This window comes from Salvia miltiorrhiza, chromosome 7 (genome assembly GCF_028751815.1).
Source record: "Salvia miltiorrhiza cultivar Shanhuang (shh) chromosome 7, IMPLAD_Smil_shh, whole genome shotgun sequence".
Taxonomy (NCBI): domain Eukaryota; kingdom Viridiplantae; phylum Streptophyta; class Magnoliopsida; order Lamiales; family Lamiaceae; genus Salvia; species Salvia miltiorrhiza.
Window position 1 is genome coordinate 6,418,646 of NC_080393.1, and position 23,118 is coordinate 6,441,763.

The window sequence follows — 23,118 nt, forward strand, 5'->3', positions numbered from 1 at the left end:
TTTCATTTTCATTTAATTTTCAGATGATAAGAGTGGACTAGTCCAAACTTCAAATTTAAAAGAGAGAAGACGACCTTTTTTTTTTTTTGCAATAGTAATTTTAGCTCGTAAAATTTATAGTGAAAAACAACCCAAGAATAAAACCCGTTACACTTCTAACAAAAATACAAGAAAATTTGTTAAACGAAATGCAATTGTTATTTTGTTAGTTATATGTCTTTATAATTTGTCAACTATTTTCGTTCGATAACTTAATGCAACAACAATAATAATAAAACGTTTAATTACACAATTGACTATATGGCATAAATGAAATAAAGTAGTAAATAATAAAGTGAAAAATAAAATGCAAAATATGAATGAATATATATAAATATCACAATAATTACCTAACCGTTTTTTCACCAAGAAAAAAGGAAATGCCAAAAATTAGACTACCGCACCTCTCTGCTTCGCCTCAATCAATCTTGTCTTTTTTTCACCACTTTTACTTTTCTCTCTCAGAAATTCATCACTTTTCTCCCTTTTTCCGCTCAATTCAATTTATCCCTCTCTCCGACTCACGCAATCTGCGTTTCCCCACCACTTTGCGTCGTGTCCAGTCTCCCTTTCTCTCTCTGAATTTCTGCATTCCAATTTCACGCCCCCTTTTTCGGTTTTCGGGTTTCTGAGCTGATTAGGGCACGAGCATCGGGGAGCAGAGCTTCGTCCCACGGAAACAATGGCGGAAAACGGTGAGGAGAAGCTCATAGCCGTTGCTCGCCACATCGCCAAAACTCTCGGTCACACCGACAACATGACCGACGACATTCTCAAGATTTTCTCCAGCTTTGACGGAAGGCTGCGCGAGAAGTTGGCGGAGAAGCTCTCCGACGACGGCATGGAGCAAATCCTAGACGCAATCGACCACCAGATCTCCCAGTTCATCTCCTCCGACCGCCCGATTTGGTCGGGCTCCGCCGATCCCGGCGCCTTCCTCGATTCAGTCGATCAATTGATCGCCGCCGTGCGCGACTGGACGCCGCTCGCGGACGACAAGAAGATCTCCGCCTGCCTCGACCGCGCCGAGGATCTGCTCCAGCAGTCGATGTTCCGGCTGGAGGAAGAGTTCAGAACCCTCGTCGAGCGCGGCGCTGAGTCGTTCGACGCGACTCAGGCCGAGTCAGCTCACCCGCACCATCCCGACTACTCCGACGACGACGACGATTTCGGCGACGAGGACGAGAATTTCATCCCCGTAGCTCAGCCGATCACGGACTACGACATCGTGATCGACGCCCTGCCGCTGGGGACGGTCGGCGACCTCCACCAGATCGCTAAGCGGATGGTGGGGGCCGGGTACATGAAGGAGTGCGCGCACGCCTACAGCTCGTGCCGGAGGGATTTCCTCGAGGAGAGCTTCTCGCGCCTCGGTCTGCAGAAGCTGAGCATCGACGATGTGCACAGAATGCAGTGGACTCAGCTGGAGGATGAAATCGAGAAATGGATCAAGGCGATGAACGTCGCGTTTAGGATCCTGTTCCCGAGCGAGCGCCGCCTCTGCGATCGCGTTTTCCTCGGTTTATCCTCGGCTGCCGATCTCGCATTCATGGAGGTTTGCAGAGGCTCCACAATTCAGCTATTGAACTTTGCAGACGCCGTGGCGATAGGGAGCCGCGCTCCGGAGCGGTTGTTCAAGGTGCTCGACGTTTACGAGACGGTGAGGGATTTGATGCCCGAATTCGACATAATTTTTTCCGATCAGTATTGTGTGTCTTTGAGGAATGAAGCGATTACTATTTGGAAGAGATTAGGGGAGGCAATTAGGGGGATTTTTATGGAGTTGGAGAATTTGATCGGTAGAGATCCAGCTAAGGAGCCCGTCCCCGGCGGAAGAATGCATCCGATCACGCGATACGTGATGAATTATCTGCGCGCTGCTTGCAGGGCTAGTCAGACATTGGAGCAAGTTTTCGAAGAGAGTGTTGGTACTGCTGGAAGCAATCTTGATTACAGAAAAGGGGATGACGCGTCCTTGGCATCGTCATCCTCTTTAGGGGTCCAAATAGCGTGGATCATGGAGTTGTTGGAGAGTAATTTGGAGGCGAAGTCAAAGATTTACAGGGATCCTGCATTGTGCGCCGTTTTCATGATGAACAACGGGAGGTACATTGTGCAGAAGGCCAAGGATAACGAGCTGGGAACGCTGTTAGGTGAGGATTGGATCAGGAAACACGCGGCGAAGGTGAGGCAGTATCATGTGAATTACCAAAGAAGTTCTTGGAGCAAGGTTTTGGGAGTTTTGAAGGTTGATAGCAACTCGATGTCGCCTAATGAGACGTCCAAGAATATGAAGGAGAAGCTGAAGTTGTTCAATTCCTACTTTGAGGAGATATGCAAGACGCAGTCTTCTTGGGTGATATTCGATGATCAGTTGAAAGATGAGGTGAGGGGTTCGATCACGGGGACGTTGTGCCCCGCGTATCGGAGCTTCGTGGGTAGGCTGCAGGGGGCTTCGGATAGTGGTAAGAATGCAGATAGGTATACCAGGTTTAGTGTGGAGGACGTGGAGGCCCGGATCAGCCAGCTCTTTATGGGAGGCAGCAGTGGAAGAAGGTAAGACTAAATAAGTGGTCTTTGTTTTGTTTCTTGTATTGTATGATGGTATACATGATTGTAGCTTTGTTTCTTTATGTCTGTTTTGGCCTTTTTTTCATCTGAAACGAATTGTATGTTAAAATTGAAACCATGATCATCATATGTTGAGAATTGAGATGTATAATTTTGCACTCCCATTTTCTTGAAACTGCTTGTGGGAACTGGAAGAGTGTTCTTGATTGTGAGATTTTTTGCTGCCCACACTTGATTCTAAATTTTAAGCTTCTGAATTTATCAGAGGTTACTTGATATATTTGAGTGTAGTGTGCACATTTTTCATTCTAAGAGAAGTGTAGAATCATCGATGTTGCTTCTTTAGAATTCTTGATTAGGAATACGTGGTGCATTTTCTTGATGAATGTGGTGTTCATTTTTGGAATGAAAATTTGGAGTTGGGGGAATCTTAGTTGATGGAATTTGATAATGGCATATGTAGAAACTAGTGAGTGGTTTACAGGAGAAATTCATTACAAGAAAAATACTATTTAGATAAAACCATGGCCTTAGGTTTACCATCCCATGTAAAAATAAAATAAACATGAGACGTAATTGGATAATTTTTGGCAATCCCCACGTAGTGCTAAAATTCACCATTGGTATAGCACAACATGTAGCCACGTCATTATGCATGTCCATGAATAAATCTGTATTTCCGTCAAAAATCGTATATTCCAAGAAAATAGGTAAACTGGATAAAGTATTAAAAGGCCGTTTGACACCATTGTCTTAAATTTTTGGCAAAATAGGACATTAAGTACTTCCTAATGGGTTTAGTTTTATTCGGAGACGGATTTTGTTGAAAAAAATGCATACAACTTTTACTGTGGAAGAAAACCACTTCTTTTACCTTTCATAAAATATACAAGCAATTGTATAGCCCAACTCCTAGTTCAATTTCTCACAAGAGAGTTAGAGGTGTTTGGCTGAGTTTATTATAATTTCTTTTAAAGTGTCTGAGAAAATAAGTTTCTAAAAAAATTATAAGTTCTAAAAACAAGCTTCAAGAGCTTATATAAGCTTAAAGTTTCTCTACCTCAATTTATTTTTTCATATACTTATATGCAACAATTATTTTATAAATATTATTCAATTATAATTTGTTATTTTCATCATATACCTTTTCAAGTTTACCATTTTTTTTATAAGCTCTTCAAACCAAACACCCTCTAAATCATTAAACACCGGAGTCATTAGGAATTTTATAACCCTCTCGAATCACATGCACACACATAAATATATATGTTTCATATAAAGCTTACTTATACTTGTATTCATAACATACATAACAACCACTATATTATTACATCACAACCCATTGCCTCTTGACTTCATAATATAAAGTACTTCCTTCCTCCGTCCCACCGAGCTTGAGTCGTTTCCTTTTTTTTTTTGGCAAAAATTAGGTAATTTAAAATACTAATTAACAGATTTAATTAGTTTTAATTTTAATAAAAAATAGATTTAATTAATTTTAATTTTATATTTAAAATAATTTAAAATAACTAGTTATATAAATAACTATTTAACCACAAATTTACAGATATAATTAAATAACTAAACAATAGCTCCTTAATTCCCATGCAGCCGTGCTCAAAAGAAACGCCCCCAGTTCGGCAGGATGGAGGGAGTAGTATTATACGTACACACACGCACGCACACATACATAACAAAAGTTTATGTTTAAATTTTAATTTTACTGCTAAAAGATACTCAAACATATCTAGTTTTTATTCTCCTACCTATTAGTTTTCTTAGTTAAAAATACACTTGGAATTGTAATCAGAAAAAGTACTTATTGTTCATTTATTTATTTTTCTAAAAAATGTAGTAGTATTAATTTATACTAGGAGAAATGCATATTTAACTCCCGGTACTTTTTCTGTCTATAAATTGAGTCCATGTATTAAAATTAGGTTATTGCCTACAATTTAGGCATCTACACTTTCAAGAATTTTAAAACTATAATTCAGTGAGAAATGACCTAATTTTAACTTACATGAAAGCCACAAACTAAATTTTGCAAACCAAAGACCGTACATCTAAATTTTTCAAAAAATAAGACAATGAAGTGCTACTTAGTGAGTAAGATATTTTTCCTCCAATCATTAAGTTATTGATTTGAGTCATCATGTGAAAAAATGAGCACCATTATTGATCATTTAAAAAAAATCCAAAAACAAAAGTAGAGTACAAGATTCCAATATGTACAGAGACCCAACTAAAAAAAGTTATAAAACCTAACATTTTTATGATAACTATGAGAGTTCTCGCATTGAACTACTTTATATGTATATCTATTAAATCTGATTGTAAGTATTAATTTGGTTGAATTGATTGGATGATAGGTGTGATGAAACATTTCATTTCAAGTTTAGTAAGCCCAAATTGGAAGATATGTACGAAGATTTGCTTCGTATTCGTGGGCTTAAGTTCCGTAAGCCCAAACTGCATCACCATCATCATCACCACCACCATCATCATCACGACGATTTAGTTCACATTAAAGGCCTCAAATTCAGAAAGCCCATTATGGCCCAACTACGTCGGGCAAGGTATAAAAGCTAACTTGATGCTTCTTCTCATTCCCTTTTTGCTACAACGATTTTGGTCACAATTTTGCACTAACCATAGCCCAGCGTCGTGACGGAAATAGGGTCTAATTTAGTCGAGTCGAGTTCAGTAATAGAAAATTTGAGTTCGACTCTTTTTTTTGTTGTCGAACTTAAATTAATTTACATACACATATTGTATCTCATTATGTATTCTTATTATTTTATAAATGGCAAGGATAATATGTGCTAGATGTTTAAGTTAGTCGAGCCGAGTTATCTTTGATTAAAAAAAAAAAAACTGATTTTTACTCGTTTATTGTCGAGCTTGACTTACCAAGTAAATTCAAGGTTTATGAACTTGTTCAAGTCTTAATTCAGCTTTGTTTCTAAAAATAAAGTCTTAATCGAGCTTAAATAAGATATGTAAATATGCATTTACGTTTGAATATGTATAAGCTGATTTAAGAAAATGAATCATCTTAGAATTTAGAAATAATATTATTTATTGAGTAAAATATATTCTGTTTTTTTTTTTATAACGAATAATACCATCAATAGTAAAAGTATGAGTTAATTATGAAAACAATATTTTTGTGTTTTTGAGCTACGTCGCCAACTGAGTAATGTTAAGTTAATATTTGACTTGTTTATATTAATGGGCCAAACTAAACGAGCTTTTAAACATACGTTCTTCTAAACAGTTCATAATAGTATATGGATTAGCTTCCATTAAATTAAACATCTAAAAGTATTTAGATGTAAGAAAACGACAAACCAAATCTTCGACCACCATTACAGTATCCAAAATAATCATATAATATTTATAAAATAATCCAGAATTTCAGTTTTGCGAAAATTTAAAATTTGAAACCGAACGAGGGGTAATAATTTAGACGAGCTTTACAGAATCATGCATGATATCCTTGATATCTAAAATTAATAAGGGAATTTGTTGGGGGAAAATATCAATATGTGTGGGAAATCTCATACCTCACCAAACACTAGATTTTTCAATATTACTTTATTTTGGCAAAACATGGTCTTCTAGCTAGTATTATTTTCCAATTATTCATTTTCAGATTTCTAAAACCAATTGAAGACTTATTTTATACTTCCGAAAGTATTTTAGGGCTATCAAATTTACAAATAAATAAAATCAAAGCGTATATAACTTGTTTATTCTTATTTCCACTTAAACTAGGGGATATGAAATCAATATATTAGATTTTGACTTTTATGTAATTTGTAAATTTGATAATTTATATCTTAACTTAATGAGATTGGGAAGAGGATGGGATGTTAAACCTACACCTTTTTGTTAACAAATCTTCACTGCTTAAATATCATATTGGCGCCAAAGCGACTAGATGCAAGATGTTTTGAAACCTTCATTTTGTAAAAGTTACAATAAGGTGAAGTACTATGAGCATAGGTGATTTATAATTAATTAATTCACAGTTGCATATGTACGTGCGATAGATCAATGGCACGCTTTAATTAATTATGACAATTATGTAGCTAATCCAGATTAATTTTTGGTACTTGATCTCGAATCTGCTCATTAATCGGACGTATAATTGGACTAAACATAACACTAAGAGACAATTAATCGAGTCTAATAATTACATATAAAACCAATCCTAAATTTGTCATTACGTGCACATGGGCATCATCTCACGTTGTAAGCAATGAAGACAAAATTTGTGGTTTAGGAAATTGACAACAAATTACGATAAGATCTTCTCAACAAGAAATAATTGATTATATATATAATTATTGCTTCTATTTAGAGGGTATATCTAATTATTGTTGGCCATACGTAAACACTTATATTTCATATGTGTATGGTATATACATTATCTGCATATATATATGTGCTTTCTAGTTCCTGCAGATGGCAGGCTCTTTATTTACAGGCAATGTTTTAGGAGATATATATACTTCAAGAATATTTCTGTATGTCTCTTTCGCATGATGTAGTGTCTGAGAATTCTTTTGTTCCAGTTAGGTATCCCTCTAGACTTGCTACCATTGGTATCTTTTTGGTATAAGTATTTAATTTGTTATAGTTGTTTATAAGGTAAATACTATTAAGTGTATTTTGTAAAAAGAGTTGTAGACACATGTTTTTCGAGGGATTAGGTGGTAAACGTGGTTCACATATAAGGTGTGTGCGCGTATCCATATATCTAACATTTCAACGTGGGTCGTTGAGGTTTGGGGAATTACTAAGCATATAATATGAGAGTCTTATTGTGTAAATCATTTTGTAACTAATTATCTCTAGATAGTGAAGTGTTTTCTATGGATGAGACCTCTAACGTAGGTGTGTGTGTTATCACGAACTGGGGTTACCAAATTCTCTTGTGTTAATTCATTGCTTTAATGTTTATGCAAATGTTTCTCCCCAACGTAAAACAAGTTATGGTAGGCGCATCTCACAACATGTTCATATTGTATGTATTTTTTAATTAAATGGAGATTAAACAATATACAAAATACACGTGAAACTTTTGTTCGTTGTTTCATGTTTGATATAACCCAAGTACATTGAAAGGAAATATTGGGATACGGCGGATTAAGTAAAGAGATTCCCTAATATTAATACTTATGACTAATTAGTACAAACCTTAATTCTTCAACTTAATATCGCTCGTGCAATTAATGTCTATAAATTATTATATATCTAGTAAAGTATTTTATTATGATTAGAGTATAATTAAGATTCGATTGGCTCTTAGTTCTAGATGACGAAGCCTTGGCTGCCGGTGCACAAACACAAGGAAACTTCCTCATATTAAAGCTAAAAGAAAAAAAAAATTAAATTAGGAAGAAATTAATATTTACATTTTCCTTTCTATGCATACGGAAAATATTGCTATACATTTGCTGATCATGTGGATGCATGATAACATATAAGTTGATGACGTGTTTACGCGATAATAAATCATTTTTTAGAGTAAGAATATTCTAAGGTTTTTTTTAAAACATGTTTTACTACTCCCTCCGTCCCGTTAATCAAGTCCCATTTCTTTTGGGCACGGGTATTTAGGAGACTAAAATTAAGAGTTAAATGGTATATTTGAAAAAGTTAATGTTACTTTAATTAAGGGTCTCATGCTCATTAACACTGCCGCACCACCGCCTGTGCACTGCCACGCCACCGCCTGTGCACCACCGCACCACCACAATTTCTGAACCACACCACCGGACCACCGTAGCCGCCAGAACAGTGAACGGAAATCAAAACACCACCACAGAGAAATCAAAAAAATGGAAACCTTTCAATTTCTGAAATTAAAACAACAAAAATAACTGAAATTAAAACAACAAAAATGGAAATCTTTCAATTTCCTCTCTGCAAGAAGATGGTGGCGATGCGGCGTTGGAGCCAACGGAGGCGCGAGGCGGCGGAGGCGTTGGAGGCGGAGCAGGAGGAAGGTGGAGGCGGCGCAGGAGGATGGTGGCGGAGGCGTGAGGATGGTGGCGAAGGCGCGAGGCGCCGGAGGTGCGAGGCGGTGGAAGAAGGCGGATGGAAGGTGAAGTTGTTGGAGGCGGTGGCGCGATAGTTCTCGACGGATTTAGGGCTTAGATTTCGATTTACAGAGGGGGAAGGGCTTAGATCTCGGTGAAACCCTAGATCCCTAAATCTGCCCCTCAAGCTTCGATTTCCGACGTCCGCAACGCCGTTCCTCTCTCCGCGAATCGCCGCTGCTGTGCTCGATTTCCGGCGAGGCAGCAGGAGCTTCACCTTCGTCGCTTCCCCTCGGCTAGAGAGAGAGAGAGAGTAGAGGGTGGGGATGAAATTGAGTGTTGAGATGGAGAGGGCGACGAGGCCGACGAATAGCCGTGAGTGTTGCCGACGGCGGAGGAGGGAGGCGCGGTGGAGGCGCCGGAGACGAGATTCACAGAGGAGAGAGAGAGGGGGAAGGGGGGAGGTGGTAGAGAGAGAGAGAGAGACGAATAGTGTGTGAGGTAGATGGGGGATTAAAATGAATTCATGATTAATTAGAAATTAGTTCCCTTAAAATTTACCCAAAAAGGAAAGGGGACTTGTTACATGGGACGCCCCAAAAAGGAATACGGGACTTGAATATTGGGACGGAGGGAGTATAACATTTCAAATTCAAATTCAATCACAAACATTTTTTTAACTATTTTGTCACTCCAAGTCCAATGTGGGCATGCTAAATAAAACCTTTCACCTTATATTGTGATTGAATTTGAATTTACCCACATTGGACTTGGAGTGAAAAAATAGTTTTAAAAAAACAAAAAAAAAACAAATTATAGTACTTATTCTTAAGTTAATCAGAATGAAATCCACCTTTGAGATTTCATAATTCAAATGGATAAAAAATAAACTAGTACTGTAGTACATAATTATAAATAATCTGTAACATGCGGCTCGAGTATTCGAAGTGGTGAGAACTGAAAATTAATGGCTTCGAGTTTGTTGAAAGAAAAATACTTATGGATTTAACATGCTATTTAAATATTTTAATGACATGTACAATTAATATGAAAAAGGGTAAGTACCATGTATTTGTACACATACACGTACACTTATATTATTAATTAGTTATGCTAAACCATAAAGTAACATCAGCCAATTTATTGTCTTGTTGAGAACTTCATTTAATTATCTTAGAAAAGATCACCATATAGATCAAAGACAGCTGGAAGTTTTGGAACTATGCAGATTAATAAGTGCACAAATGTACTAAAATTCTGGATTTGGAAGAAAATGGATGTATTAAACCACAAGATTCGATCGGTGGGTTTAATATTTATTAATTTTGTAGATATTAGTTTAGGTATTTTCATGTTTGTACGTAGTAGAATTTTAATTAAAAAGTTAAGTAGATTTTGTTTTTTAAATTACTAACAAAAAGTGAATAAGATGAAAATAATTTATTACGAGTTTTGTGCTATTATATTTGCCAATAAAAATACACGATGTTAATGAGATAGAGGCAGATTAAAAATATGGTGTTCAAGGGTATATAATTTATTAAAATTGAGAAAAATTTAACAATATAGATATATTTATGCAGTCACTTTGTGGCTACCTACAATTAAACTCGCCAGATAGAAAAAACTTGATTCATTTAATTTATATTTTTAAATAAAATATAATTTTAATTATTTTACTGTATTGTCTGCATTATAACTACGTTTGCAATTTTTATTTTTATTTTATTTTCAAAAAACTTAAAAAAATACAAATAATTTCTATAAAGTAATAGCACAAATTACCAAAAACACTAATCAATAATAATACAAATCTCAACATCTCACGAAGCTCAACAACACACTAGCTAGCTACATCCTATTCTAATATTCTTAAAAAATCTCGAAGTAAATATACTAGATAAGGCTTCAATGTAGACAGCAAAATAAAATAGATTAACCCTTTTTTATTTTGAAAAATAATAATTAATTTTTTTTTCTATTTGACTAATTTATGGCATCACTCAAAATATAAACTGGCTGCAAGTCTATTTATGAGTAAAGTGCTTGTTTTCTTTGAGGAAAAAAGTAAATTTCATTCGCTACTCAAAATCCAAATTAATAATACTAGTGAATAGACTCAATTTCCATAATATGTGATATTGCTATTACGAGCAATAACTCTTCTAACGAGAAAATAAAAATAAAAATTAATCATGGAGTTAATAATACTTATAGAAATTATATGTCTATTTAACTAATCTGTATATGAAAAAAAAATATTGAACAATTGATGCTCATCATGACAATTGTTACTAAATAGATCATTAATTGTAAGTTTATATTTTACCAGTACCATATCTTAGGTCAAATTCATCACATAAAATTTGTCTAGTTAGTTTGATTTTCAGCCTATAGCAACAAATTAAAACAGATTTAACCCATAAAATATATGTATATATACCTTTTTATTAGACCCATATATATCGGAACTAATTATTATATAAAATGAATTTATCGTATAAAATAAGTTTATTATGGATTCATTTTGAAAATTGATGAATATTTAACAAAATTTAATTTTCATCACCACTTATGAATTCAAACTCTAGACCACGAATTCATTTAACAAAATCACAAATCCACTCTAAATCTTCACAAACTGATCTCAAAACAGTTCTATTTCATAAGTATAATATATACCTGAATTTGTTTGAATATAAAGTTATTTATTTGTTTATGTCATACTACTAGGATGCCTATGCCTTCGTTGTGAATAATCATACACATTTATTTTAAACCCAATTAAGTCCTCTTCATATAACACTAGTCAAAATACTCCATCCGTCCACAAAATGAGTACCAATTTATGGACGGCACGGGTTAAGAGAAATGTATTGAGTGTAGTGTGAATAGTTTAAGGGTCTCACTTTTTGAGTGTATTAATTAATTAAAGAGATGTGTGGGTACACTTGCCAAAAAGAGAAATGGATACTCATTTCGTGGTCGGACGAAAAAGAAAATATGAGTACTCATTTCGTGAATGGAGGAGAGTATATATATTAATTAAGTATGTACGTATATGCCGATATACACATAGATATAAATAATTAGACACGGTGACGGATGAATGATTAGAGTTTCTCCTTCCTATATAAACCCCCATACCCCAACTCCACATCACCTCTTACATACAATAATCAATCCATCAAAATCCTAAAAAAAAGGAACTTGAAATCATGGGTAACAGTAACAGCCTAAGTTGTTTGGCATGCATTCTTCCATGCGGAGCTCTCGATTTGATCCGAATAGTGCACTCAAACGGGTACGTCGAAGAATTAACGGGTCGGGTCACCGCCGGCGACGTCCTCAAGAACTACCCGGATCACGCCCTGTCTAAGCCCTGCGCCGGCGCCGCCTCCCGACGGGTCTCGCCCGAATCCGATCTCAAACGGGGCTCCATTTACTTCTTGGTACCTTCTTCCTCCTTGCCGCCTGCTCATCACAAAACTAAGCAAACGTACCACTCTTCTTCAAAGCACCGGACGCCGACCAAGGCGGAGAAGAAGAAGCCGTGTCTCCGCCGACGGAAGGTTACGGCGGGAGACTGGCACCCGCATTTGGACAGCATTTCTGAGGATCTTTGACATTTTTCCGGCAGCCTATTATTTTTTTATTTTTTTCGGACACAATTCCATATTTTTTGCATGGGGTGATTTCCTTCTTTTTTTTTTTTTTTTTTTTGTAGAGCATCAAATTGAATCTGTGAATACTCAAAATTTCAAATCTTTTTACTTTTTTTTCACTGTGGATTTCTGCCTGCGTGTTAAAATGGCAGAGAACGAGTTTAGAGTTTTGTAATTTTTTTTTCCTACTATACGGTTAGTGCAAATGAAATCATTTATATTCATTTCTATCCTATTTTAAAATGCATGTTATTGTTGTCTATGAAACTATACTCTCGAGAAAAATAACTAAAGTAAAAAAAATGTTTTACTTTAATCTCCTCGTAGAATCAAATAATGTATATAAAATAAATAGTTTTTCTTTGAAAAATTATGAATTGCAATTCTGTAGTTTTCCTCAAAATGTCGAGTCTTCGATTTTAATATATTTATGGGAATACCTAATTAAATATTTAATTATAATTACCTCATTCCGCGGGAAACAGATATATGTTAGCTGGCTAGCATCTTCAATGTCATATACTATAATCTTCAGATGTAATTAAATATAAAGTCAAATTATTCCCTAGTCAACTGAAATTAAATTAATAGTAAAATATTTGTTCGAATATTGATTTATTATGAATTCCTTTTAGCATAACTCCAAACGTATTTTCTTCTAAATATACATTTCAATTTCAATATCCGTTTGAGACCATTTAGTTAAAATAACATTATGTATATATCGGAGAAAAGTGGACTTCGAAATTCATAAAATCAAAAGATTTAGTGAACTCTTTAGGGCTACACATTTACGTTTAAAGATTCTTAAATCTTACAAAAGAATTTTTTAAAAAGAAAATCATAGTTGTATTACTATTAGTCCAGTCCACATTATTCTTTAATCACATGGATATCTGCAACTTGATACAACTTAAATTCGCCTAAAAAATATGGTCACACGGTTTCTCTTTTTGGACTATTCTTTCATATCATTTACATATTTAAATAGTGCAACTGTCATATACAATATGTTAATAAAAGTTAAAAATAGGATAATTTATTACATTATATAGTAGTATTGTATACGTACATTAATAAATTACATTATACAAAAAAACAAATTCTCATGTGTGGAGGGGTGGTAATTATGTAGAAGAAAGTGACTCTTGTTTTTTTTCTGAAGGCAAAAGAGAACTTTCATTATGAGGCTATTTAAATTATTAAAAGATCTTTCAAAATATCATCACTTTCTTAGTCGGACTGATTTGAATAGATTCAAATCCGTCTGCACAGTTTCCTAACTCTAAACAAAAGGAATTATCAGAGAGTTTATGTCAAAAATCATCAATGCAAAAAAAGAAGAAACAAGTTCTTAGTCGCTTCAAAAATCTACATACATCTCAAATAGAAATCCACCACAACTTCTGCATGATAGAGGATTCAACTAAAATCAGAATACCGTTTTCCTTTCTTCCTGCACATGGTTTCATAATGAGCCGCAATGATTAGAACAAGGATCAGGCAGCTTTTCCCACAAATGCACAACTATTACAATTACTTGACATTAACAGATAGGCAGCACTCGGCCACAACACATGAACCCTTATTTTTTGGCATACGTGATCACCATGGCATTCTGGGGATTTATTTTGAAGCCTTGAAGGTCCTGCATGGCAACTGAAGATTGCGAATCATCTTCAAATTCTACAAAGGCAATACCTGGCTTCGCATCAACCATCCGAACTTCTCTAAAGCCAGGGTACTGTTTGAAAAGCAACTCTAGCATCATGCTGTTTGTTTCATAAGGCAGATTTTGTATGAAGAGTATGTTGTTGGGCTCAGCTGCTGCTTCTTGTGCACTTGGCTTTCCTTGCCGAGAGGCAGCCTGTAATATAATAAGACATATTCGTTCAAAGGAAAGTTTCGTAAACCAAAGGGAAGTCTAAATGGATGACTGAGGAATCAGATCATATATTAAAGCCAAGTGCCAACAGATGTGTGATAACTTTTGCCTAACAGGCATGTGTTAACCAGAGTAGGCACTATTGAGTGCATTTGTGTTCGTGTAGGCCTGGAAAGATCTGAGCAGACAAGACGGAAGCATAGTAAATGGCGGTAAAAGCAAAATTCTAGTTGCTATAGAATATTGCAAGCAATTGCACAAGGTTGATGAAAAAACAGGAGCTTTCATAAAAACAGGAATCATATATATAGTGGATGGATGTTGTGAGTCACTAAGCAAAAGCATTAGCCTCCAGAAGGTCTGATGTAAAGTCTGCTGATGAGAGGGTAACACAGTTTGGGTTAACAATTACAGACTATTTTGGATATGAATAGCAATTACAATCTGAAATAATCATGCCACAAAAACTTCATAGCTCAATTGCATACATTGAAGCAAGCAAATAACACATTGTTCTTGTATACAACCATATGAAATGACAAGCAATAAGAACCCCAACAGAGCTTGATGGGTTAGGAAAATGAGTGAAGAAGAGCTTACACTTCCAGGCTCGGAATTAAGACAGCAGATAGATATGGTATACTAAAGAAGGAAAAAAAATCATAGTGCAAGGTATATCACACAAGATAATGAATCATTGTAGAAGTCCTATTTTTTTTTTAGCTAGCCGACAAAACCACCCATTTTCTAACAATTGCTGGCTTTCCATCTTCATATGAAAAGCACAACAGAGCCACACAAAGAAGTGGACAACAAAATCTATGTCTACATAATTTGGTTGCTTATTTTCATGAGAAGCGATAAGTGAAGTTCACATAACCAAGCCATTGCTGTTTAATATGTCAAATCACTTTGATAAATATAGGAAGGAAAAGGTAGTTAGTTAATTGAAGCAAGCTTACAGATGGGCCTCCATTACTATCAGCTCTTGGACCACTAGCAGCAGGAGCTGGCTGCCCTTCTTCAACACGTTTCTTTCTCTCAGCTGGATAAACCAAAAGAAATTTTTGTAAGCCCAAAATATTATTCAAAGACTATTGGGTGTAACAAAATTAAATGCTCAAGAGAACTTTCAATAAAGCTGCTGAAGTCTGGTGTCTTCATAAATGAGAACAAAATATAACAAAATCTAGGCTGATCTTGACGGAGGTAAGCCACAAGCATTTAATGCAACCGCAAAAGGTTTCAACGGGATTACAAAATTATATTGACATACACTCCCCACAAAGATTTAGAAGAGCTTGGATACAAACACAAAAGATATCAATGTTTACAAACTAATCTTGAAAATTTGAAATGGAATAGAACTGACTTAGTTTGACAGAAACATTACCTTTTTCCTCTAGTTTCTTTTTCTTGTCATAGGTACCTTCTGCTTTAGCAATGCAATCTGATTTTGATTTAGCATATTGGATTCTCTGTGTGACAAGTAAACAATAAGAAATGAAATGTTAGTAAAGTAAACATACATCAATACAAAAAGACAGCAAACTGAGTGATATTATAGGGGTGGCTAGACACTGAACTTAGAGGGGGAAGGGGGAAACTCAACAAAATAATATAGATCAACATTTTGATAATAAATATACACAGAATATGAAATGTAGTCAGTAGCAACAGAAATTACAACCATGACAGATAACTAGTCTCAAAGTAGTCAGAAGACTGGCAACAGGAAATGTAAACTCACGACCTCAAACTTTACTCACAGCCTCAAATGAATTTTTAAACCACAGTAATGCACATGTTTAACATGCAAACATTATGCAAAACATGTGAACTCATACACAATTACTCACCAGAGGCTTTTCATAAAACTGGAAGTTTTGCATCTGTCGTACAGCATTGCTTGCAGCTGTCACTTCACTGAACACAACCCATGCCTGCCCCCGAAGCTTGGGAGTTTTTAATGCAACGACGTCCAAAATCCTTCCATACTGCGAGAACAAGGCATAAAGAGATCTCTTCAGCTCTGTCCAGAGTATTGAAGACAAGGCACCAGCGTCAGCAAAATAAATCCATGAATATTGGTAGATGACCGTATGCAGGAGCAAAAACACCAAATATATAAAGCCCTATCTAAAACAATCCGCAAAAAAAAAAAAAATCATTATCGAGAACTCAGTTATATACAATATCATATCAACAACCGCACAGGAAATGCTACACAAGCCGGAATATCGAGAACTGTTTCACTGAAAAAATAACGACATAACATATTCTTCTAGACCACATTCTACACTTCAACACAATATCACAGCTGCGATGTGAAGACTACGCTATGCGTACCGTAAATCAAACAATCATAACAATACGCTACACCAATAGCCAGAAACAATGCCGAAAAGTTTAATAATCAAACTCAGTGAAAGAGCAAGAAAGAGCGAAGCTAACCCTAATTGAAAATCCAAATGACCGAGCATAAACCCTAATCTAGCTAGTAACGAGAAAGAGGGGAAAAAGACCTTCTTTCTTGACTTTCTCGTTGATATTCCGAATGTAAATTGTCTGGTTAGGAGGTATATCAGTTGTAAGCATCTTCGCCGCCGTTCAAACTCGCCGCCGCTGTGCGTGAGTGACCTATCGAAAGGAAGACGGTGGAAAAAGGCGCTTGAAAGAAATTTTGACGGTGTGAGTGAGTGAGTAAAAATATATAGTGGGCCGGAGCCATATATTGGGCTTTCCCATTTTAGTGTGCAAAAAAACTAATGGATTTATAAATGGGCCCGATCTTAAACTGATCGCATGGCCGCAATTCTACTTTTGTGCAAGTTAAAGTGACAAACTATTTTTTTTTTTGGAAGATTGTCGTGGACTTGAACACGCTGCATGTGGATTCATGCATTAACCACTCTGATGTATACAAAAATAATATTTCATCCGTCTCATAAAAATATACATAATTTTCTTTTTTCATCCGTCCATAAAAATATGCATAATCCATTTACACAACACATTACAAGATTTCTTAAAACTCGTATCGTCTGTTTTTATAGAATGGAGGAAGTGTATAGTTAATTTTATTCAAATATTATCTAGTAGTATGATGTTATGGACTGTAGTCTGTAAGCGCGACGTAAGTGGCATAGGTTGAGATTCACTGTCCACAATTTGTTGTATACTACCATGCCCACCATTATATTTATATTTCAATATATTTGTTTATAAAAAAAATTATTACTCCCTATCTATCAATAAGTATAATACTTTTGTCATTTATGGCATTTATTAAAATTATGACAATTTTCTTTTTAGAATATCACCTCACATATTTTCATGATTTTTTATTTTTATAAATACCCCTTATTTATAAAATAAATCACCCAGACCCACATTTAATTCAATCTCAATAACTCATTTTATACAATGTTGAAATCTTTCTCCATTACATAGAAATCACCAACCATTTTATTTATTTTTTTGTGGACGAAATGAGCATAACATTATAAATTATACTTGATTCATATTTCAAAAATTGAAATAAAAAAATTATATACCCTTGATTTGGATTTATGAACATTAATAATGAATTATTAACTAATCAAATTGAAATTAAATTTTTAAAAATAATTTATACTCTAATTATATGAAACAAACCCTAATTAATCATTACAAAATTAAAATAAAGTATATACAATTAAAAGTGGGATAACAAATATGGTACATTGTATCTTAAGTGGTCAAAAATGAAATCAATTCTCGATGTATTCATGAGGGAACTGATGTAAGTAATTCTTTACAAAAGTTCGTTTTAAAAAATCTTGTGAGAATTGTAAATTCGAATCAGCTTGTGAAAATTCAAATCCAAGGCTGCATCAGATTTATGTGCCATTTTACATGCAGCTACAGTCATTACTCATTAGAGACAACATCAACTCCAACCACTCATTGCTTTATTTGTTGTGAACATATCTCACAACACACACACACACACAGAGTTATACGAAGTAGAATTGATTCGAGATCTTGTGTTACCACTGGTGTTACGAGATACTTCAAATCCTAAAATGGGATATCTGGATGTTGTCAGCATCAAGCTTCCCAAAATTCCCTCGATTTCGCGTGGCACGAAACTCTCCCCAGTTATAGCCCTTGAACTTGGCAGGGTTATCCTCACTGATCATCTCAATCAGAGGCTCAACCAGTGTGTAATGTGCAGGATAAAAGAAATAGGGGATCGAAAACCTCTCCTTCTCTTCATTCACTATCACTCTGTGCTCCACACTTTCATACTCGTCGTTGCTCCAAACCTATATATATAGACACGCTTCACAAACAAGATCCAACCTCACAAATGCAATCACAAGTCTTACCTGGAGTATATCACCCACGTTGATGATATAAGCACGCGGTGTGGGGTTCACAAGGATCCATTCTCCATCGGTTTTCCTCTTCACCTCGAGCCCAGGAACGTCGTCCTGAGCTAGGATGGTGAGGACCCCGGTGTCCTTGTGTCGACCTAGACCAAGAGCCAGGTGAGGAGCAGGGCAGGCGGGGTAGTGGTTCAGCCTTACTCGACTAGTTTGGTCCTTGAAGAAGACGTTGAACCGATCTTTTGGCAGCCCTAAGCTCAACGCGACCAGCTCCAGCAGCTTCACAACTAGTTTCTCCATCTCTGCAGCGTGCTCCTCACAAGCTTCCCTAAAACATTGTTAATTTGCAAATGCACTTCAACATTATTAATCATCATCTCAAGACATTCACGCCAATCCAAATCTATTTGCTGCTTTTCCATGCAAACAATCTCTATCTCTGATCTCAGACTGTCTATATAAAGAAACTCATCAATGCATGTGCTCTACTTCACATCCAAGAAAAAATAATTTAAAAATTCAGGTGAATCTAAATTGTTCTACTTTCAATAGGTGTTCACAATATAGCATCTTTTGCCACTTTGTAAGATAATTTTTCATGCAAAAATCTACCTCTAAAATTCAAACTATCCATGGAGAAATCAACGCCTTACATTATATAAAACCAAAACACCGCAATAAAAAGGCGATCAACTCACAAAAATTTCGAGAGAGAGAAACACGAATCTCAATTTAGGAAAAAACTGAGGCCACTTATTGACTAATTTCCTGAGCTCCAGATCACCACGCTCGTTCCAAACCGGGAAAACGATCGGATTCTCGACGGCGAAATCGAAGACTTCCTTCCAATCCCTAACATTCTTCGTGTGCTCTCCGTCGTAGTATCCGAACGGATTCGCGGCGTCTCTGCTAACCTTCATCTTCTCCGATTTCGGCAGCGCGAAGAACTTCCTCGACGCAGATTCCACCTTTTCGCGGCATTCCGGCGGCACACCGTGATTGATCACCTGGAAAAAACCCCAGTCCCGGCACGCGCGGCCGATCTCCGCCGCCAGAGCCGACACGGAGTCGGGGTCCGCCGCGGAATTCAGCGGCGACAGATCAATCAGTGGGATGTTTTGCGCTTCGATACAGCGGGGTTTGGGCCGGTGCTCGATGGCTTGGATGAAAGCAGAGTCGAATTCCACCATGGATAATTTTCAAATGTTTGTAATAAATTCATTGCCGTGATCATTTTATTTGTTATTCCTGAAAATGCACTGCACCTGGACGTTATTACGGAATTTTTACGTGTTTTTTTCATTAATTTGTTTGTTTTTATTTTATTTTATATGTTCGCAAAATTAAACTAAAGCATAATATATAAAAAACAAATAAAATTGAAACTGGGTCATAAAATGAGATATAAAGTGTGGTGCACTGAATCTCATTCCTAGCTTTTAAACTTTCTTCTTATTTTTTAATTTTTTTGTCTTACTTGAGTTGCAGTTTTCAAACTTTTGATGTTGTTTCGTATCAAAGACTTGTGTTATTCAATAACTAACCATAATTTAATCCAATTTAAACGTATTCAAAATTTAAAAACTTAGTTGCAACATGACACAAAATTCAAAGAAAACATGAAAGTTTGTTATTTTTATTTGGATCCAAAAGCAACTAAAGAAATTCGTTACATAGTTTTTCATTTTGGAATGAAGCATGGTTTGACAAGCTCAGATAACAATACTGTGATAGAGAAGCATAATTCCCCATCTCATCTTCTGTTAAAAACGAACATTTTATTAAATTCAATAGGAAGCCAAGAGAAGTATAAGCTACAATATCACCTCATATCCAAAGCTTTCTTCCATCGAAGTATACAGCAATGAGACAAGCAACTAAACTACGGTCAGCAAATCCCGGAAAAATTGTTACACGAAACCGGTTTCTGGGGACGAAAACTTTCCCCATTCCAAGCTTGTACATGAGGCTAGTCTGCACAACACATGTAGGAAAGTGTTCGTAGTCAAAACTAGACTCAAGCACCAGAGTAAGAGAATGAGGTACAAAATATATTATGCTTTGAACATTCACAAAAAAGTTTCTGATGCAGAGATATGCCTCAGCCTCGTTGAAGTTACCATACAAGAATTGTAAAGAGAGCAACCAAACAAATTAATATTTTTTGTGTTCTTATTTTGTTCAGAACAAAGGTTACATCAATGAGAGAGTTCTGATTTTCGGCATTTTAGTAGTAAAACGAAGCATTTGTACAGAGATTTCCCAGTAAAAAGGGACTTAACATCAAACAAGAGCAAAAGGGCTGTTTTAAGTTTGTCTAACAGCAGGTGATTCATATGTAAGCATTTCTCATCTCAGTTGAATCATAAGTACGAAACAAAGTTATGGCGTAGTGTGATGTTGAAATACCTGAGCTACAATGGAGTCGCCTTTGTAGATGGTGCAGGATCTCTTGAAAGGGTTGCCTTTCATCAGTAACTCAGTCTTTGAATCTTCATTGCTGTTGTTAACAAGTAACACTCCAAACTCAGCTCTTCTGGACACATCCACACGCTTCTCTACTGTGAAGATCACTTCCTTGTCTTCACCATTTCCCTTATATCCGCGCCATGATCCTTTCTACACGAAGAACATGCCGAATGAAACAACCAAAATGCTTCAGAGAGTGATAAGAAACACCTGAGCACAATATATCACAAATCATTTCAACTTTCCCCAATATGTTCAACAGATATGTATTCTCACATTTTCTCAATATTATCGCGATCATAAATGCAGATCCCAGAGCTACCAACCACACATTTTCAATCAAATTTAGTTATTTCTGGGGACATTGAACAATATACACAATTAGAAAGCATGAATGATACATGATCATACATATAAGCAAAAATTTGAGCAGTTTCACAAGCTAAAGCTTCCAATATGTGTTGATTCTCTTCAATTAAAATGCCTCTAATCCTCCGTAATCTCGATATTCAACGCAAGAAACTTGGATGTCCAAACATTTCCACCAACACAATCCCCAGATACATAATTAGAGGAAGGAAAAACACTCAAATTCTCACCTCCACAATCAACAGTTAATGTCATTCAATCTGCTTGAAATTGCACAAAATTTGGAGATCCAACAAATATTTACTGAATTAGAGTGCAAGCTTCACATAATTCAGCTAAAAATAATAATGATGAGAACTCAAACTCCATCACATCAATACATTCAATAATCCAGAAATCAATCAACCCCACCCCCAAAACAAACGCAGGGACAGTGAGAAAAATAAAAATACGACGATCAGTGAGAAGAAACTCACGTCAACTCGGGCAATTGAGAAAAGGATATTTCCAGAAGAATCGAGGAGCTGCTTCACGCAATCTTGATCGCGAGCAGCTGATTTGTACGACGATTTCTGCACTGTGTACACCGAATTTCCGGTTGAATCAGCGAATCTAACAAATCCTCGAACCCCGAGGCCCTTGTATTTCTTGGATACGAATAGATCAAATGGGATTTCGGAATCGGCCGAGAGCTTGAACTGTTCGAATGGGATCGACGAGTTCTCCCCCATTAAATCATGGGTGATAAATTGATGGAATGAACTTTTTCCAAGAGTTGTTTCTGTTTATTCTTCTTGTTTAACAGAAAAGTAAACGTATATGGTGGAGGAAAAATGTAGCAGAAGTCCAATGATCCAATCCGAGTGAGAACGAATACGGAATAATAGTAACTGATAAGAGATTCAAAGTTGCACTTCCTTTTTTTATCTTTTTTGGGTTTAACAAATCTGGACTATATTAAAAAGCCAGGATTCAAATTCAATTTTAAATTAATTTTAAAATTTAGTGATATTTTTACTTTTTAATTTATTTATTTATTCTTAAATTGTGAAATTCAACTAATTATAAAATATTAAATATGCATATCAAATTAAAAATCACGATAAAAACTTTAATTTGATTATGTAAATATATGATTTAAAATATAAAATTTATATTTATTTAAAAATTAAAATTTTAAAAATCTCTCTCTCTTCTCTTATCTTTTTTTTCTAATAAATCTATTTTTTAATTCTTTTTTAACTTATTTTTTTTGCCTTTTCATAATATGAATTTTTATTATTGTGAATTCTACTTTATTTTTTATTTATTAAGCTCAAATATATTCAGTTAAAATTAATTTTTTATTATACATATAAATATGATAATTTGGTTGGTATTATTTTTATATAAATACAAAAATAGTTAAATATAAAATATAAAAATATTTTATGTGCATTGCATGGGGTGCAAATGCAAGTAATTTTATAAACTTCATGTCAATAAGCGGCCAATAAATTTACAGGTGAAGATTTGTCAAAAACAGAATTGCGTTCATTTTTCGAATTCAAAAAATCACAACTCATGGAATTACCAGTGTAAGAATTTTTTAAAAAAATTTCTTCAGCATGATGCCATATGAACAGTGACGGAGGGAGGGGGTCCAGTGGGGGCACTGGGCCCCACTGGAAATTTCAAAATAATTACTAGTATAG

The 23,118-nt window shown here is 35.4% G+C and overlaps 5 protein-coding genes across 5 annotated transcripts; 2 read left to right on the forward strand and 3 right to left on the reverse strand.

Moving 5' to 3' along the window:
* Positions 1 to 397: 397 nt before the first annotated feature.
* On the forward strand, positions 398 to 5,303 carry LOC130992067 (exocyst complex component EXO70B1-like). Its single transcript, XM_057916540.1, has 2 exons — positions 398 to 2,595; positions 4,983 to 5,303. Exons 1-2 carry the CDS (start codon positions 722 to 724, stop codon positions 5,200 to 5,202), a joined length of 2,094 nt encoding a protein of 697 aa, XP_057772523.1. The 5' UTR covers positions 398 to 721; the 3' UTR covers positions 5,203 to 5,303.
* Positions 5,304 to 11,750: 6,447 nt separating this feature from the next.
* Positions 11,751 to 12,556, forward strand: LOC130992068 (uncharacterized). Its single transcript, XM_057916541.1, has one exon. It carries the CDS (start codon positions 11,882 to 11,884, stop codon positions 12,287 to 12,289), a length of 408 nt encoding a protein of 135 aa, XP_057772524.1. The 5' UTR covers positions 11,751 to 11,881; the 3' UTR covers positions 12,290 to 12,556.
* A 1,126-nt stretch (positions 12,557 to 13,682) lies between these two features.
* On the reverse strand, positions 13,683 to 16,954 carry LOC130992069 (U2 small nuclear ribonucleoprotein B''). Its single transcript, XM_057916542.1, has 5 exons — positions 16,739 to 16,954; positions 16,073 to 16,245; positions 15,607 to 15,691; positions 15,176 to 15,258; positions 13,683 to 14,195 (listed from the first exon to the last, which is right to left on the reverse strand). The coding sequence occupies exons 1-5, from the start codon at positions 16,809 to 16,811 to the stop codon at positions 13,914 to 13,916; spliced, it is 696 nt and encodes a 231-aa protein (XP_057772525.1). The 5' UTR covers positions 16,812 to 16,954; the 3' UTR covers positions 13,683 to 13,913.
* Positions 16,955 to 18,061: 1,107 nt separating this feature from the next.
* On the reverse strand, positions 18,062 to 20,554 carry LOC130992072 (protein DMR6-LIKE OXYGENASE 2-like). The gene is made up of 4 exons (XM_057916544.1): positions 20,413 to 20,554; positions 19,307 to 19,845; positions 18,587 to 18,914; positions 18,062 to 18,523 (listed from the first exon to the last, which is right to left on the reverse strand). The coding sequence occupies exons 2-4, from the start codon at positions 19,774 to 19,776 to the stop codon at positions 18,269 to 18,271; spliced, it is 1,053 nt and encodes a 350-aa protein (XP_057772527.1). The 5' UTR covers positions 19,777 to 19,845; positions 20,413 to 20,554; the 3' UTR covers positions 18,062 to 18,268.
* On the reverse strand, positions 20,345 to 22,347 carry LOC130992071 (protein LURP-one-related 7). The gene is made up of 3 exons (XM_057916543.1): positions 21,901 to 22,347; positions 20,996 to 21,205; positions 20,345 to 20,560 (listed from the first exon to the last, which is right to left on the reverse strand). Exons 1-3 carry the CDS (start codon positions 22,153 to 22,155, stop codon positions 20,414 to 20,416), a joined length of 612 nt encoding a protein of 203 aa, XP_057772526.1. The 5' UTR covers positions 22,156 to 22,347; the 3' UTR covers positions 20,345 to 20,413.
* Positions 22,348 to 23,118: the final 771 nt, after the last annotated feature.

Bases quoted from the DNA above. Each gene is read 5' to 3' on its own strand.
- LOC130992069 (XM_057916542.1), bottom strand. From the start codon at position 16,811: ATGCTTACAACTGATATACCTCCTAACCAGACAATTTACATTCGGAAT. The intron at 16,246-16,738 runs GTCTTTTTCCCC...TACTCTGGACAG, and splicing joins CGAGAAAGTCAAGAAAGAAG to AGCTGAAGAGATCTCTTTAT. The intron at 15,692-16,072 runs GTGAGTAATTGT...CTTGTCACACAG, and splicing joins AGTTTTATGAAAAGCCTCTG to AGAATCCAATATGCTAAATC.
- LOC130992071 (XM_057916543.1), bottom strand. From the start codon at position 22,155: ATGGGGGAGAACTCGTCGATCCCATTCGAACAGTTCAAGCTCTCGGCC. The intron at 21,206-21,900 runs GTGAGTTTCTTC...TTCTTCGTGTAG, and splicing joins TCTCAATTGCCCGAGTTGAC to AAAGGATCATGGCGCGGATA. The intron at 20,561-20,995 runs GTATTTCAACAT...TGTGTTGTGCAG, and splicing joins GCGACTCCATTGTAGCTCAG to ACTAGCCTCATGTACAAGCT.
- LOC130992068 (XM_057916541.1), top strand. From the start codon at position 11,882: ATGGGTAACAGTAACAGCCTAAGTTGTTTGGCATGCATTCTTCCATGC.
- LOC130992067 (XM_057916540.1), top strand. From the start codon at position 722: ATGGCGGAAAACGGTGAGGAGAAGCTCATAGCCGTTGCTCGCCACATC. The intron at 2,596-4,982 runs GTAAGACTAAAT...ATTGGATGATAG, and splicing joins GGAGGCAGCAGTGGAAGAAG to GTGTGATGAAACATTTCATT.
- LOC130992072 (XM_057916544.1), bottom strand. From the start codon at position 19,776: ATGGTGGAATTCGACTCTGCTTTCATCCAAGCCATCGAGCACCGGCCC. The intron at 18,915-19,306 runs GTTTCTCTCTCT...ACAATGTTTTAG, and splicing joins TTTCCTAAATTGAGATTCGT to GGAAGCTTGTGAGGAGCACG. The intron at 18,524-18,586 runs GTAAGACTTGTG...CTATATATATAG, and splicing joins ACGTGGGTGATATACTCCAG to GTTTGGAGCAACGACGAGTA.